The sequence below is a fragment of the Syngnathus typhle genome, linkage group LG11 (assembly GCF_033458585.1).
Source record: "Syngnathus typhle isolate RoL2023-S1 ecotype Sweden linkage group LG11, RoL_Styp_1.0, whole genome shotgun sequence".
Taxonomy (NCBI): Eukaryota; Metazoa; Chordata; class Actinopteri; order Syngnathiformes; family Syngnathidae; genus Syngnathus; species Syngnathus typhle.
The window spans coordinates 14,575,877-14,592,890 of record NC_083748.1 but is presented as its reverse complement, the minus strand read 5'-3'; the positions used below and the strand labels follow the sequence as shown (position 1 = coordinate 14,592,890).

At 45.7% G+C, this 17,014-nt stretch overlaps 3 protein-coding genes across 26 annotated transcripts; 2 read left to right on the top strand and 1 right to left on the bottom strand.

Annotated features, from left to right (window-relative positions):
- Window positions 1-176: 176 nt before the first annotated feature.
- Window positions 177-7,020, bottom strand: zc3h11a (zinc finger CCCH-type containing 11A). Of its 23 annotated transcripts, none has more exons than XM_061290809.1 (17): window positions 6,870-7,020; window positions 6,450-6,562; window positions 5,258-5,796; window positions 4,959-5,124; window positions 4,765-4,884; window positions 4,573-4,696; window positions 4,307-4,492; window positions 4,160-4,216; window positions 3,943-4,083; window positions 3,643-3,711; window positions 3,463-3,558; window positions 2,531-2,980; window positions 2,283-2,350; window positions 1,849-2,218; window positions 1,536-1,717; window positions 1,266-1,390; window positions 177-891 (listed from the first exon to the last, which is right to left on the bottom strand). In XM_061290809.1, exons 4-17 carry the CDS (start codon window positions 5,010-5,012, stop codon window positions 537-539), a joined length of 2,397 nt encoding a protein of 798 aa, XP_061146793.1. In that variant the 5' UTR covers window positions 5,013-5,124; window positions 5,258-5,796; window positions 6,450-6,562; window positions 6,870-7,020; the 3' UTR covers window positions 177-536. The 23 variants fall into 23 exon arrangements, with proteins under 23 accessions (XP_061146793.1, XP_061146794.1, XP_061146800.1 ...); XM_061290810.1 differs by having other exon boundaries at window positions 5,258-5,662; XM_061290816.1 differs by having other exon boundaries at window positions 5,258-5,334.
- A 65-nt stretch (window positions 7,021-7,085) lies between these two features.
- On the top strand, window positions 7,086-12,730 carry LOC133162009 (synaptophysin-like protein 1). Of its 2 annotated transcripts, none has more exons than XM_061290854.1 (7): window positions 7,086-7,175; window positions 7,290-7,359; window positions 7,583-7,657; window positions 9,909-10,030; window positions 10,360-10,558; window positions 10,755-10,925; window positions 11,246-12,730. In XM_061290854.1, exons 2-7 carry the CDS (start codon window positions 7,345-7,347, stop codon window positions 11,369-11,371), a joined length of 708 nt encoding a protein of 235 aa, XP_061146838.1. In that variant the 5' UTR covers window positions 7,086-7,175; window positions 7,290-7,344; the 3' UTR covers window positions 11,372-12,730. The 2 variants fall into 2 exon arrangements, with proteins under 2 accessions (XP_061146838.1, XP_061146839.1); XM_061290855.1 differs by having other exon boundaries at window positions 7,125-7,359; window positions 11,246-11,398; window positions 11,476-12,730.
- A 707-nt stretch (window positions 12,731-13,437) lies between these two features.
- Window positions 13,438-16,889, top strand: si:ch73-267c23.10 (serine incorporator 3). Its single transcript, XM_061290835.1, has 10 exons — window positions 13,438-13,606; window positions 14,500-14,619; window positions 14,785-14,978; window positions 15,069-15,148; window positions 15,237-15,374; window positions 15,443-15,612; window positions 15,884-15,974; window positions 16,061-16,265; window positions 16,412-16,627; window positions 16,701-16,889. Exons 1-10 carry the CDS (start codon window positions 13,586-13,588, stop codon window positions 16,834-16,836), a joined length of 1,371 nt encoding a protein of 456 aa, XP_061146819.1. The 5' UTR covers window positions 13,438-13,585; the 3' UTR covers window positions 16,837-16,889.
- Window positions 16,890-17,014: the final 125 nt, after the last annotated feature.

The following is a 17,014-nucleotide window of genomic DNA, read 5'->3' as shown; positions in this document are numbered from 1 at the left end:
ATCAACGCACGTGAAAGGATACACATATGACCAAATATAGAAACACAATACATTGATTAAATTAAAAACAGTAAACCAGACAAAGCTTTGTAGCATCCTCTCCTTCTATCATCCCACTGGCAATAACATCGCTCGTCTACTAGGGTGAACAGATTTCTCATGTTAACAAACCCGGCTTGTTAAATAAAAGCGTTTTTATTTACAAAGTCATGTGGACAAATTATTTTGAACTCTGTACTTGTGGAAAGGTGTCGTCTTATCTGCTCTCAGCGTTCCAAAACAATGCATTAAATGAAAAGACACTATTGCTTATAGTTCTCAACAATGCATACAAACAAAATCTTTACCTGAGCTTTCAACATGAAGTCCTGTTTCTAATTAAAGCACACTGAATAAATCTGGAAAAGGCTCAAGAAATAAAAAATATACATACATTTGAGGGGGAGGAAACAAAACAAGAGATAAGCTCCTTGGAATCTACAACACAAAAATAAGTTGCTGCTTTTAAAAAGTTCATTATGAAAGTTAAAGTGACACTATTTATTAGAAACTAAAAGCAACGGGTTCATCAGAAACATTTGTCTTTTAACATATACATACATTTGGATTTTGCCAGTGCATACACAGTATACACAATTTGTCCAACGCCTAAAATCTCCCGGGTATTGAGCATAAGACGACAGAAAAAGACAACAAAGATCAACCCCGAGTAAATGAGAGCTATACGGGGGTCCCGAGTAGAAACACAATGAGTAAATATCAACGTCTGTGTCGTCGACTGAGCTGGGCCAACAATGGAAAAGCTGCCTCAGCTGCCAATCATGTCGGACAGTTCCTGCAGGAGATCGTCCTCCCCGATGCCTGGGTCCACATCTCCGTCCAGATGATCCTCTGTGAATTCGTTGATCAGCTCGTCAAAGTCATCTGCGGCCGAGGTGGAGTTTCGCGACCCTACGGCACTCGGTCTCCGCGATTTACTTTGAGGAGCCGTCTTCGGGACGGAGCTAACAGAGAGGGATACTCGTGAGAATTTCTTTTGGAGGTGGAAAATAAATAAATATATACATATATATGACAACTCGCAACAATATCACAACTCTCTACTTTTTCCACACTTGTCTGTGAAGTCGCAATTTACTTGTACCTGATTGTAATTCGGTATTTTGCCAAAAGAGCGAGTCGGCGAGAGCTGAATGCATGAACTTATGCGTCTTTTTTAGTGCTTTTGTACTCCACCAGACAATGCAAATGGCAGTTTTGCATACCTTGGTGGGGCTTCCACAGTAGTAGCAAGACTGACATCCATCCTGGTGTCTTGGCTGGGATTGCGCTGCGAAACACGGATGCTCTGTGGCCCCGTACTTGATGTGCAAACTCGGGGGCTCGGCACCTTTCAAAACAGCCAAGGAGCAAAATGTTCATAGTTGTTCACGTCAAAATGCTGGGACTCAAAATCAGTTCCAAGTGTATTTCTTCACCCAAATGCAGTGCGGATGCGTGCCAGTGTGACTGTGTGTACGCTTTGGTTCACTTACGTCCAAGTCCCTCCTCGCAGTCGATTCCTCTAAAAGGATGGCGGCGGCGGCGGCGGCGCTGTTGAGAGGTTTAACGGCAGCTATGGCAGAGCGTGGTGGCGCTGCTCTCTTCCGCTTCTGGCCTGCGTTGACTTGTAAGGCAGGCTTCATAACAGACGGCTTCACGTTCAGTTTGGGCCGCACTGAAACAAAGTAACATGCACTTGTCTATCTTCCAGCAATGTTTTCATATACTACTGTGTAGTGGCAGAAATATGCTGGAATTTTTCCTTCTTTCAAATTTCCTCCAACTAAGGTAGTAGGTGCAAAGTACCTTTTGTGTCCGTGGTATTTGTTCTATCAGAGGTTGGATTGTGTACTGCCGCACTACGGAGTCTTTCTGAAGTCGTCTGCTTGGCTGAGGATGGTGAAGTGGAGCTCTTGCTGGTTTTGTATTGGACCTTGCTGGAGTCGTCCGGACTCCCTAAGAGAGCGTCTTCCACGAGAAGCCAACTCCCAGCGTTGTTTGGGGGGCACTCGGGTGGGACATTGTCACTCTCCAGGATCGACTGCGCCGCCACCGTCGTCGTCGTCACGGAGGCTTCCTGGCCGCCGCCGACGGAAGCTGCCGTTTCCTGTTTGCGCAGGCGTTTTTCTCGCATAATCTCCTCAAAGGTTTTGACTTTGACAATCTCGGAGGAGCTCTGGAAAGGAAAGTTAGAGTTCCACTTACAAGATCACAACAACGTAGGCGGTCACGCGTCTCACCTCGGGAGTAACGGGAGCGTTCCGTGTTCTTTTCGTCACCTCAAGACTCTTGTCAAGCGTGATGTCGCCTGCACAATTCAACAAACACGGCTTGATATACGATGACAGACAGACAGACTATTCGGTATGTATGCGTGCTTTTTGTTTTTATTCGACAAAATCCCAAAATGTGCGGTGGATGTGCTTGCTAAGCCTGGGTCAATCTGGACGAAAAGTGAAATGTCTGCTGGATTGGGAACATCTCTTACACAGAGTTTTCTGGTTTTGCTGCAATGGCGGCGGCGGCGGCGGCAGCTTCTTTGCACCATTATTCTCCTGTGCGTCTTCATCGGCCTGAACTCGGGCTGCCTTCTCCTTGCGGATTTCCTCCAAGGTTTTCACTCTAACTTGGCCTACTTTTGGGGACTCCCAAAGAAGCCCCACAGAATATTGGTCAGCTGATGATTTGATCTTCTTAAGGCCGCTGTCTTCTTCTTTTCTTTTCTTCTTTGCGTGGAGGATTTCCTTGGGTTGTTTGTTGTGGTCAATAGCGCGTTCCTTGATGCAAATTGTCCGCTTCAGAGCCTTCGATGTCTGGATGGGTGCCGACGTGACTTTTTGCTTCCGTGATTTTGCCGCTTTTTCCATTCTTATTTCCTCCAAGGTTTTGATGCGAATTTGCTGGGATGTGCTTTTTGACACTGCGCCGCTCTCATCTGCTGGCAAAACATAAACACCAAAGCGTTATTTGAGCTCCATTGCAAGCGGACTTCCCTGGTTGACCGAGCAGATGTTTGGCCTCTCATCTGAGAAGCCTTCTACAAAATACAGTCTGAGTTGGTGTGGAAAACAACTAGTTCTGCACCGAGTTGGAGGGAGGCACCCTCCCTCTCTCCCTCCCTCCCTCCCTCCCTTTTTTCCAAGATGCAGATTGACGAGCCGTACAAAGAGACCCGTGTGTTTTCCTTGTTTTGTCCTTTGTTACAGCTGCAGCTCAATAAACAAAGTCGTGCATTATATTGTATAAAGCATCTGACTTGTTTGTCATGAATATGTACATTTTGGTCTCTTTGAGCTGAGTTTTGACCAACGAGTTAGAGTTGAAATGACATCTGATAATTGTGTGATAAATAAAATGATAAGTATCATCGGAGAAAGTTCGTTTGGGGCCAACTTGAAACGTTTACCAAGGCTTGCTTACCTTTCTGACAGGGCGCTTGTTCTTCTCTCACAAATCTCCCCAAACGCTTTGACAGGCTGTTTTTGATAGGAACAACATTCCCGTCGACCTTTAGACCTATACACGGGACGACAAGTTGTTTCTTCCATTCTTTGTTAATAGAGTACAATGATCAAGCTGTGGCAAAAGAGTGAAACTTACAAGTGGTGTCTCTCGGTCTCCCGAGCCAGTCAGCAACAGTAGGCGGTGATCTCAAAGTTTCTAGTTTGCCTGAGATTGAGAAAATCAAAGTAAGTTGAATTGATGCAGCAGTGTGTCAATTTAGCTCATGCGTCTGACAAGGGAACAATGGGCGGAAAATTGTCATCCTTGTTCTTTGGCGAAATGGCAGCAGCAGCAGCAGCAGCAGCAGCAGCAGCAGCAGCAGCAGCAGCAGCAGCAGCAGCAGCAGCAGCAGCAGCAGCAGCAGCAGCAGCAGCAGCAGCAGCATTTTTTTTTTACCTGGGTTGGACGTACTAAAGGGTAGCCGGATGTTTTCTTTCTGGCCATTGACAGCCACATCAGCTCGGTTCATGCCGGCTTTTAGGGCCCTCCGGAGCCGGATCTCCTCCAGGGTGGCCACTCCAAAGTTGTGCGATTCATCTGTCAACAAACACCCCTGATTTAGTCCCAAGAGCATTTGCGTCCGCCGTCTTTGCTTCTAATTTCAGTCTCTGACCGGCAGCCTTGCATCTTTTTCTTGGGGACGGGCCATCTCCTTCCTCTGAGAATTGGTCTGGCACCACAAACAAATGTTAGAAGAGCGCAAAAAGAATCGCACGCAGGAAAAAAACAAAAACAAAGCCAAACAAAGAACGCAACTCACCGTCTTCATCCTCATCATCATCCGCTGGATTAATCACCACAGGCGGATGAGTAGGGCTCGGGACTGTTTCCTGGCTTTCGGTCTTCAGAACGCCTCTCAGCTGGGGATTGCTTGCAGTGGCGAGAGGAGCGACTGCCTGCGGGGCCGCCGGCTCTTCGTGCTGCGCTTCCTCATTGTCACTTTGATCTGCAATCACGTTATTGTTCATTTCACAAGGTGGGTGAGTGAGTTGTCGCTAATGTGAAATGATGTGGGAATCCACTCACTGGTGTCGGGTGGGATAAGAATGCCATCAACATGACGCGGCTTTTCATGAAAAAAGGCACAGTGTGGTTTTTGGCAGCCGGCCGGGTGGCTCTCCCAATAACACGGGATTTCCTTGCGTTTTTTCTGGAACGACGGAAGAGTACGATGGGCTCACATTGTTACTTGATTGCTGGATATTCAAGGCTTCTTACTGTGATCTCCATGTGGCGAAACTTGCAGACGTTTCGGAAGCAACGCCCCTCCTGCCAGAGATTGCAGACGGTCTCGTTGCCCATGGCTGCTTCACAGTGCCTAAAAGGGCAGCTGTCTCCCTAAGAGACAAAATGGTGTGACTTGCGTGCAGGAATATTACAATATCTCAACAATGAACACTAATTTTGCTTACTTTATGGCAGGTAGAATAGTAAAAGAAGTAGCAGTCATCTCCATTGTTAGTCATTGTGAGGCTGGCTGGCTGGCTGGCTGGCTGGCTGGCTGGCTGGCTGGAGTTTTGAGCCGGCCGGCTATGAACTTTGAACTCAGTAGCTCTTATTTCCAGACCAAAGGGACTGCTTGAAAGCACAGATCAGTTCATTGCACAGTCTGGATTATAAATAAACAGATTCTCAACTCGTGTTACCCACATACACCAAATGCATGCGTAAATAATGTGGGTTTTGTTTGCCTCGTATTCAAGTAAATTACCTGAAGTGGTTAGAAGTGGACTCTTTTGCAGGTTGATGACAGGGTGCCTTGTTTCAGTATGAAGTCCTGGAGGAACACTTGATCCATAAGATAAAAAGGAAATGGGTTGGGGTGGCTCGTCCAGGGCAGTAATCTCGGTAGACTGCTTAACAACACTGAGGATGGCTTCAAGTCCTTTTCATTACTTTTTTTTTTTTTTTTTTTTTTTTTTTTTTTTAATAATGAAGATTTTTTTTATGGTAATTTGTCTAACATGTATAAAAAATAAAAATAAAAAATAAACTTGTAGTAAAGGATGGGCGGGGAATAGGAAAAATGCTTAATCTCTTGTCGCATAAAGGTCAGACTGGAGGATGGCAAAAACAACTCTTCTCAGGCTGGATGGAATTTCGCACACTTGGAAGCCTTAGTGTGATAAAAGATGGGGGAAATCGATCATTGTTGAAAGGAAAAGAGGTCTTCTGCCCGTGTATTCTCAAAGGAAGGTATGTTTTCCATTCCCGAGGATCACAGCAGAGGACCAAAGGATGGATTTAAACCTACAAAAAAATCAATCAAAAACACTCCACACAGGGCTGAAGGGGTTAATATTGCACACATTTGAGAGAGAACATAGGGTGCATCATGGAAAACTTCTTTTTCACTCTATCCCAACACTTGACTGATTCTATTATAAAACCATATCATTCTTATATTTCAGCTAAATCATATCATGGCTACCTTGTGAAATACAGTTGACATGAACTATTTCTTTGGTTTAGCTCCATTCTAAATGACGTAGACAATAATAACAGGTAACACTTGGCATGCACAAGTCTCTTTCTTTCAATGCTGATTCCATAAAGCCTCTGTGATAACATGCTGTCATACAGCGTACAAGTTCTAGTCCAATTATTATTACCTGTAAGTATTATTTCTCCACAATTTGATTCCTCCAAATATTTACGCGGCGCCAAGTCCCCGTAATTGACGATTCTCGTCAATGTACGATTCATGCTGATCACTTACCACCACCAGCAGGTTTTACTGATAGATTAGTAACGAGATTGATGTTAATTTAGGACTCTCTCTGGTGACGATTTGTAAACTACAGTATGTTCCAGGACGACGAGCCTCCCGCAATGCAGTTTAGAAAAGGCGAAGCTACCCAAACACTAACACCGACAACAGTTAACCAAAGGAAGATTCTTACCTAATTGTTTGGTTAAATCCAGATGATGACTTTAACGGCCAAGATGCGTTTGTTGTGAAAAATAAAAATTTAGAAAAAAAAAAAAAGTCACGTAAAATTGACGAAACCTGGTGCTGTTGAAAAGTCACGGCGATTAGTTTGATCAAGACTAACACAATCTAACACACGTTTAACCAGTATTGTTAGTTAGACACTATTTCAGTAACATAGTGAAGTCAATGTTTGGGTTCTTTCAAGTTTAAATAAGGATTGCAGTTGGAAAATAAGGATTTGTTTGTGCTCGGAAACACAGGCCTACTTAGACAGCTCTGGCCACCCTTACATGAAATGTAATTATTAAAAATAGTACACCCGACACACCCCATATATTAACAATAAATCAAACTGTGAAATATAGTACAGAGAAACAGCGGAAATTACCAGTTTCTTGTTTAAAAAATCGTTTGGGATGGAAGTACTGTCGTGCGCTCCTCGGTTGCCGCCTTCGATCACAGACAAAATGTCGGCCGCGGCGTTTTTTTTCTCCTTTTTTTTTCCCCTCGTGCATTACAAAACAAAACTTTATTGAAACATTTCAAAGCGGAAAAGGTATTGCTGAATGAAATGTATTATGCGTGCCGAGTTGCCAAAAGGGTTTTATTCTGAAAGGTATTGGCTGGATGTTACGTATGTTCCGGTAGTCTCGGGTCTGTCAGCAGCTTGACTCTCCCATCTCGTTGAGCACCCGTACGTCCGTTTTGCAATAGTATCCGTGTTTTTCTCATGCTATTGTTTCGAATTTAAACTCGTTAACTTTCACCGCCCCGCCATACACCCCCCCCCCTCCCAACTGTTCTATAGACTTGACAAGCCGAGGATACTCTGACGAACTTTGAATCTGTTGTACATCTCGATTATGGACTCCATTCAGGTAAGTTACCTTGGCTGTGTTACTCCGGTCTGTCAGCTGTCAAAAGGTAGGTAGCTCGAAATGTTTTGGCTAGCAAGGGCAGGGACAATTAGCTTGGAAGTGACACGCAGGTGCAGGTCAGTGTTGTTTCTTTTCAGTGCTGCCTTCTTTTGTCCGATCGGCAAGGTTACTCATAGATGTGCTTATTTGTTCGTCATTTGACTAAACTGTCAAATGTCCACAGACTACGGTGTCTGGATTTTCTCTGGACCTGGGACCACTGAAAGAGCCGCTTGGATTCCTTCGTGTGCTCGAATGGGTACGTAAATAAGCGTTTCAGATTTCTTCCAACTTTGCAGATTCCTATTTCCACAGTATTCATTCTTGACTGTTGAGGTGCTAATGCATTAACACCACCCCTTAGCTAGACATAATATTCGACAAAGCTGCACAACTGCAGTGCGGCACAAATAAAGCAGCTGCATGTGTTTACCAGGAGCCAGAGTAACTTTGTTGACTCTGAATATCCACCGTTGATAAGTATCGAGTGTCGTGAGTAATCTCAACGGATTGTGTAGTAAAAAAAGGAAATCATTTGAGGAATGCCCCGGCCGGCCGTTTGACTGCTAATAATGGAAGCGTATTCCGTTTCTGATGCAGATGACTGCGCTGGTGTCACTACAGAAGTTGATCAGAGCATAAAGCCACAAGAGTGTCTTTGCTACAGTAGTACTTAGTGTGTGAAGAGTATTTGGTGCAGCCAGAACCTGCTTCTTAAAACGGAATTATTCAGCAGATCTTTTCAAAGCCATGAGCACAAACGGACCTCATATCGATCTGCATATTTAAATACATTATTCTTAACTTTAAGCAATATCACGACTGTATAGATTCCCTCATCCATACTCAGGCTCAAACTTCCCCAAATTTGATTACAACTTACTTGAGAAAATCAATATATGTTTACATGCCCTTCCATTCTTATTGGATCATTTGATGTAGGACATTGAGCACATTGCAGAGGGTGGAGCTGCAGAACAGCTGCACGTCAGTTCAAGTTGCAGAGAGAGCTTCTTTGAGAAAGCGGCTGCAGGGCCAGTACGGGGGTGGCCGGCTCCTCGCGTAATAACGCCACAGAGTGAGGACCCGGTCGTTTTTGGAATGAGCAGGGAGGCTCTAAGATGGCTGAATGGAGAAAAACACCACTCTGGGGCTGAATTAACATTCAAACAAGGCTTGAAGCTCAAAATAGTTGATTTAGCATTATATGTGTGGTTTTTTTTTTTAACTTGGTCACTTTATATGCACAAATAAGTTACAAATTGTCAGTTTCAGCTGTTTTATTGATAAAAAAAAAAAAACACACTTAAAGATCGTTACCCCTCAGTCATCATCAAATGTGTTTCATTTTTAACGTTTATTAGACTGGTTAACGTCCTCCATGACTGTTAAAGTTCAAATGTCACTCAAAAGCACCAGGTTTTATGATGGTGACAGTTTGGACTGTGGAACAAGTTGATAAGAAATCTGAGCTATGGTCATGGGACCGACAGTGTTTGATTTTTTTTGGGGGGGGGGGGGGGGGGGTCAATTTCTGCTTGAAATGTCTTACCTTGTGTGTTGACTTTTGTTTCAAATGTCAGTTATCGACATAAGTTGAAGTGTACTTTTAGTGGAGCCAATTCCTTTGCCGCGTCCTCCCTTGCTCCATCCATCAAATAGCCAATTATAGCAGCACATATGGCTGTCCCTGACTGACTCCTCAGCACTTGTAGTTTGAGATGCGCCAATAATAAATAGCCTGCTGGCTGTTTCCTTGTAAAGGCAGAAGACCAAAGATAACAAGACATTTATTGTTTTGGCTACAGAGGATGGCCTCACTTTACAATGAGGCTGGCAGGCTGGCTGGCAGGCTGGCAGGCCGGCTGGCAGGCTGGCAGGCTGGCTGGCAGGCTGGCAGGCTGGCAGGCTGGCTGGCAGGCTGGCTGGCAGGCTGGCAGGCAGGCAGGCAGGCAGGCTGGCTGGCAGGCAGGCAGGCAGGCAGGCAGGCAGGCAGGCAGGCAGGCAGGCAGGCAGGCCGGGTGCGACAGACACGCTGAGGGAATCCCTGCCCTGGCTACCAGCTTTATTTGGGCTTCAGTTAGTCTGGCTAAGGTGGGTCAAACAAGGCCGGGATGAAAGCAGGAAACTCAAACGATCAACTGGGTCGCTTTCCTTTCGTCCTGCTGCTGCTGCTGCTGCTGCTGCTGTCAGCAGAGTTGAAGATAGACATACCGGAGCTCGCTTGCTGACTTGCATTGTTCGATGGAAAAGAAAAACAGTGTTACATAAAAGCCATTCAAACAGGCAGGCAGCCATGGTCTCGCCTGTCTGAAGACGATCCATGTCTTTGTCATTGTTGCCCTAATCTGATGCCATTATTCGACACCACTAAAAACCCCTTTGCATTTTTCAAACGTTGGTGCCTGTGTCATCTTGTCCAATCGCTTTTTTGGCTAGCAAGATGAGTCCAATTGTCTGATTGTCTGACAATTGCATTTCAATGTCTTCTTTCCCCGTTTCCCTTTCAGGTTTTTACCATTTTTGCCTTTGCCACAACCGGAGGTTACTCTGGGACGTCTCACTTCACAGTCAAATGTGTTGAATCCGGGGAAGCCTTCAATGTCAAACCTGGTTTTGGATACCCCTTCAGGTAGCGTCAAGCAACACACGCACATTTCAGGCCTTAAGACATCAAGCATTTGTATCGTTTGGGTGAATTTAGAATCGGTAGAGTGGAGGCCCCGGGGCCGGTTCACGGCGGTCAGGCCGGTGAAAGCGAACGTTATCGCCCAACTTGCAAATTGTCTTTGCTTTTAAAAATCATTTTACATGTGTCTTCTGATCAATTTGAATGTTCTGTTTCTACACCTTGTTCTTGCTCTCTCGGAGCAACAAGAGAGCCAGGTGAGGATTTGTTCTTTTACCAGTACAGACGGCATTCTGATGAATTGAGAGTCAAGTGTTGTTTTGTCTCTGTAGGTTGTCAGCATACCCCTACGACGTGCCTTCGTGCGATGGCGCTCCTGCAAATCGCACCTTCCTCCAGGGAGACTTTTCCTCCTCTGCCGAGTTCTTTGTGTGCGTGGGTGTGTTTGGTTTCCTCTACTGCACTGCTACGTTGGTTCTCTACTTGGGTTACCAGCACGTCTATCGTCAGACCACCCGCGCTCCCTTCATAGTGAGTGCATTCGTTTCCGTATTCAGAAGGGCGATTGAAATAGAAATCATTCCCGAACCTTCATTTCAAAACATTGGACCCTTCATTTCAAGCGCTGACATTTCTCAAAAGATACGCCGTCGAGTGAGAGCGAGAGAGCGAGAGAGAGAGAGAGAGAAGGAAGCCTCGAACGCTGCTTGTGTTTGCTCTCTCCAAGGATCTGGTGGTGACGGCTGCCTTCGCCTTTCTGTGGCTCGTGTCCTCTTCGGCCTGGGGCAAAGGTCTGACTGATGTGAAATGGGCCACAAACCCAGAGCACTTGGTGGAGAATTGCACACATTGCCATCCGGGAGAATTCCCCTCCATGGGACGCCTTAATGCCTCAGTGGTAAGTGGGTTAGTTGGCCTTTAACAAAAAAGAAATCATTGTCTCAAAGATGCAGATCATGTCAATGAACTGCTAACATAAACTCGAAGAGTTGCCTTAAGCCACACTTGTAGCAAGAAGTGTCGGAAAGTGGTTTTTTTTTTTTTTTTTGGTTTGCTTTGGTTTGGTTTTGGGAACATGAATCATGTTTTGCATTGTATAGAGTGCCATCTAGTGGTCAAACACTTGCATCAAACTACGTCTTTGTTTCAGAGCTGCATTCTTTGATCATTTCTACTGGCTGTTCATTTTTCCATCTATTCTCTTGTCTTTTTTGCCAGATTTTTGGCTTTTTGAATCTGATCCTTTGGGCAGGAAACTGTTGGTTCATTTACAAGGAGACTTCATTCCACAAGGATCCCAGCCCACCGAGCAACATGGAAGAAGGAGGGGCCCCTGGGCCTTAAGTCCCATGTTCAATCGACGAAACCAAGGCAATCCCCCACAGTTTCATTTTGGCATTTTTATCCGACAAACGGTTGTTGACCTTTTCTCTTTGCTCACACTGCAGCTCTATTCGAAAGGGTTTGCGATTTCGACCTGGTGTTTCTGAAACAGCAGGGCCTATTCAGGGCTTCAAGATGACCTTCCTTGATGTTTTGCCTTCATGATCAAGTTGAAATGTGAAGGGTGTTGAATTAGCCAAAATATCTTCATTTGCGCGATGATATTGATGAAAACATGTTTTTATGCATTCAAATTCAAAAAGTGCCTAATAACCAAGCCGGGAGTCAAGCACTCCCATTTTTGGAAAAAAATGATTGTATTCATCATACAATGAAACATGGAGGATGTATGTAGAAATTCAGCTCTATTTCACATTTTCTTGTCCATCTTGTACAGCTTAGCAAAAGCCATGACAACAAATCATGTCATGTATCACTTCAAGTTACTGTGCGTGCAGATTCCAAAGCCAAAAGGGTAATAATGCTTTGTCCTAAAGAGAGAGAGAGAGAGATCTCTTTTTCACCAGAAAACAGTTACCACACTGGCTGTATATTCAAACTACTGACAGAATACATCTTGAATTTCTGAAACGCTTTGGGAGCTGCTCATCGTTACTTGTGCCCCTAGCCCACTCAGCAATTGCGGATCTTCTCAAAAGCGGCGAGCGTTACATTCGCGTCGTCAGGGTTGCTTCAAATGGTTTCAACAATTTAGTATATTGTGGTGTAAAAATTGAGCATGAAATGAAGAAGTGTCCAAATTCCTTTGTTTGGCGAAAATGTGCAACCTTGCACCAACCCGACGGAGAAGACAACATGCGCAAAGACAAGTGGGAATGAGACAGGTGCTAGCTACCCTTCTATTCTTAGTTGTTCTTTTCTTTTGCTTTGTTTGTACGCATGTCGTTTCATTGCAGACACGATTTTGCCGCCGTCTACTGTCGTACTTCTTTGACAGTAATATGAGCAAAGGTTGTTCCCGTTTTCCCGCTCGTACCAGGATCAAGCTCCCATGTTTACACCCAAAGCTGCAGTGGAATATTTGAGTGCGCCAATCCCACTGCCAATCACTCGTTGCAATGTTTTGAACTGCTTTTCTGTTTGTATTTTCCCACTGGAAAAGGTGCTTTGTGTACTGTGCTTTGCCACTAGCTACTATATATCTGCTTGCTTGCGAGTGAAATGCGGCCTACTAGGTTTAGCGCATGCCATCCTGCTGATTCCCGCATTGACTTCAAGCAATCGTCTAATAGGTGAACCCTGTCAACTTGAGTGCCTTATTACAAGGGTCTATCAAATAAATTCAGATATTGGGTAAAATTGCCTCTTTGTTTTACATACAAATGATTGTGTAACAGCTTTAATGGTCTTGGTTCAAAATGAAATGATGGTAACGTTTTGATGGCTATTGATGTGTTGGATTTTCTTTTGACTGTACTTGCTCATGTAGTATTCAAGATGCTCATTTAATACTTTTACCCACCGTCACCTTTCGTGAAGTAAGATGTACCAATGACTGATTGAGAGGAGTCTGGTCGTTCATTCAAGTTACATTAGTGTTTGATTGACGCTTATGTTAAAGCACGGTCCAGACGAGACAACGTCTTAACCACCAGCTCACTTTGAATAATTCTCCTTACAAGGTGGATGGATGGATGGATGGATGGATGGATGGATGGATGGATGGATGGATGGATGGATGGATGGATGGATGGATGGATGGATGGATGGATGGACGGACGGACGGACGGACGGACGGACGGACGGACGGACGGACGGACGGACGGACGGATGGATGGATGGATGGATGGATGGATGGATCGCGATAGGTGAAACTAACACGAAGCCTCCAGCGAGCGAGCAGCTTGGGGAAAACAAATCCAAGTCAAGACGTTAAGACGAAGCAAGGTCACCAAGTAACAAAGAAATGTGATGAGCATGAAAACGACGTCAAAACAACTGGACGTCAATTGGTTCAGGGGCAGATCTCTCACGTCAGCCAATCGGTGACGTCACCTGTTTGTGACGTTGTCGCCTTTACAGTGTGACAGCCAGCAGGGAGAAAGAAACACTTGCTGTCTCTCCAGGCGCGCAAGGACGGCGCGCAAGGACGGGGATTTCTCATTTGCTTCTGCATTTTTATGCTCAACACCGACAGACTGAGAGCTGACAGTCATGGGAGCTTCTCTTAGCTTGGTAAGTAATACGCACAGGATGGATCCACATGACAAATGGTAGTCATTCCAAATACTTTGCAACAGTGGGTCGTCTTTGACAGCAACAGGTAGCCGGCCGGCCGGCCGGCCAGCCAAATGCTGCCGCGCGCATTTCCCTGCCAACACATTCAGCCCAGAAGATGCGTCATATGCGCAAAGAACAAAAAGTCAATACGTTTGAAATGGCGGCGGGCGGGCGAGCGAGCGAGCTCCGAAAAGGTGCCATTCGTCTACTTAGGCGTGATTAAATGGCTTAAGTCTGCTTTGTTGTCTTTGCATAAGCAGGCTACGCCAAGCTTAGCTGCAACAAAATGAATGGAGGAGTCCCAAATAGCCAGCTATGAAGAATGTTCGTGTCCTGCTCAGCAATCTATGTCATGTGTAAAGAGGGCAAATTGGGTTTCATCTCCTTGCTTCCTTGCTTCCTTGCTTCCTTGCTTCCTTGCTTGCTTCCTTGCTTCCTTCCTTCCTCAATCCCTCCTGTCTCCTTGCCTTTCTGGATGTTTCTTTTTAATGACTGTTGGACTGGAACAACACAAGCAAGTATCAACCTGACTGATGTATGCTGATTGATTTTCTGGCTTCTTGTTAGCTAAATGGAACACAGTGACTATGGCGACAGCTAATCTGACCCTGTGTGGCTGGCTGGCTATTTGGGAACTTCTGCACCATCTACACCACTTGTTGTTTCTGATTTCACCCTGCTAAATGAATCAATTGCCCCGTTTCACTGTACACTGACTGCTGAGAGAACGCTTGCCGCTCGTGCGTTCCAAGTCACGACTGCTTTCTTTCTCTGAATGTGTATTTTTACAATGATTTGTGGAAAACATTTGCTCTGCTTATTTACTAACAGTCCACCGTCTCCTCTAGACACAATGCTTGTGTCGGAATTCCATAGTGACCAGGATCATTTACGCTTGGATCCTGTTGCTGGGGACCGTCGTGTCCTGCATCATGCTGTCACCAGGGGCCGAGAAACTTCTTCGACGAGTAAGCATTAGCCCGCAAAAGCCAGCCAGCCAGCCAGACATGACCATCCTTGGTCGCAGTGTTTTGTTTCTTTTTCTTTTCTTTTGTTTTTTCAACGTAGCACACCTACCTAAAGGTGGATGGAGCGCTTCAGATGCTTTCCGTTTTGTACTTTGATTTGTTCAGATCCCAGGCTTCTGTGCAGATGGGGCGGGCTCTCCTCTGCCTGGCATCCAAGCTGATTTCAACTGTGACAATTTTTTGGGGTACAAGGCAGTCTACCGTGTCTGCTTTGGAATGAGTATGTGGTTCATTTGGTTTTCCATTCTTTTCGTTAACGTCAAGAACACCAGAGACCCGCGTGCTGCCGTCCACAACGGGTGAGTCAAATAGTGAAGCTCCGAGAAGCTACGACTGACTGCCATGAACCTTTTTTTTTTTTTTTTTTGGTCTTCCTCCTGTCCTGGCAGATTTTGGTTCTTTAAGATTCTTGGCCTGATCCTAGTTATGGCCGGTTCCCTTTACATTCCAGATGGTAAATTTACGTACGGTAAGCTCCGAATCCGTCAATAATAACAACAGTTGATGACGATCTTTTTTGGTATGTATTTTTAAAAGGCTTGCCTTTGCTGTTTTAGCTTGGTTTATTGTGGGCTCTGGTGGTGGATTCTTCTTCATTGTGATCCAGGTGGTGCTGCTGGTTGACTTTGCCCACTCCTGGAATGAGTCCTGGATGGACAAAATGGAGAAAAGCAACTCCAAAGTTTGGTATGCAGGTGAGTGATTTGTCTCACCATCAATCCCCCCCAGCCACCCCAATAAGGAGTCCTTGCCTCTTTTGCAGCTTTGGTGTTGGTCACCATCCTCAACTACCTTCTGTCATTCGTTGGCGTTGTCCTCTTCTACATCTTCTACACTAAACCCGATGGCTGCGCCATCAACAAGTTCTTCATTACCTTCAACATGTTGCTCTGCTTTGGGGCCTCTGTCATCTCTGTGCTGCGGAAAGTACAGGTACAATGAGCGTGGCTTTTTTTCTCCTCATTAGAAATGAAGGGAAAACAAGACATTTTCATATCTTCAGCCAAATTTAGTGTCGTTGTGTGTGTGCGTGTGCGCGTGCGTATCTACACTCGTTTCGACTCCGCATGAATGCATTCCAATCTGATCTTGCTGCCGTGCTTCCTGATTTTCCTGTTGCTAAATTGCTTGCCATTTGAGTCACTGTTGAGTCTTCAAGTCACGATTGGTCCTTTAATTTAGTCTCTACGTTTTGCTTTGCTAGGAGTGTCAGCCTCACTCTGGTCTTCTCCAGTCCTCCATCATCACCATGTACACCGTCTTTCTAACCTGGTCTGCCATGAGCAACGAACCAGGTAAGCAAGATGACGACGCAATGTGCTGTTCTACTGATGATGTTCCCAACCTAAAGAAAGACTTTTGCTTGTTTGTTCCCCCCCAGACCAGTCATGTAACCCAAGCCTGATCAGTATCGTTCAACAGATAACAGCGCCCACAATGGCTTCTCTCCAGATTGAAAACACCACTGGCGTGGTGGTGATTGAAGGCACGGAGGAACCCGTCCCCTCGACGCCTTACCTGCAGTGGTGGGATGCGCAGAGCATTGCGGGCCTGGCTTTATTTGTCGTATGCATCATCTACTCCAGGTACACTGCAGAAAGGAGCCTCGTTTGATCTGTGTACAGCCAAACAATTGAGTTATGTGAGCCAGTCGGAGTAATGCAAAGACATTCAAGAACAGACGAGAACTAAAGGAGGGTGATTTTGCGTTTGGTATTCTCGCCCCACCCAGCCTTCGCTCATCCAGCGCCAGCCAGATGAGCAAACTGACCATGGCCTCCAAAGACTCGGACATCCTGGCCGAGCGTGGCAGTCGGGAATCGTTGGAGAAGGAGAGACAGACGGAGGACAGCGAACGAGACCTGGTCCATTACAGCTATTCCTTTTTTCATTTCATGCTCTTCCTTGCGTCGCTTTACATCATGATGACCCTCACAAACTGGTACAGGTGAGGCGTCCACTTTGTCATTGGCATGACCAAATCATGTCTCCGACTCTCAACCTTTTTCCCTCCTACCTAGTCCAAACGCAGACTACACAGTCACCAGAAAGTGGCCAACGGTGTGGGTGAAGATCATCTCCAGCTGGTTGTGTTTGGCCCTATACGCCTGGACCTTGGTGGCTCCCATAATCCTCAGCAACAGAGACTTTGAGTGATTTCCAGCGTGGACCTTCCTTTGAGCGAGGGAGGGAGCGAGGGAGGGCGGGAGCGAGGGAGGGAGGGAGGGAGCGAGGGAGGGAGGGAGCGAGGGAGGGAGGGAGCGAGGGAGGGAGCGCTGCTTTGTTGTGAATTGAGCTCATTTGCTCTCCACTTTTTCCAAGGCACAATTTATGA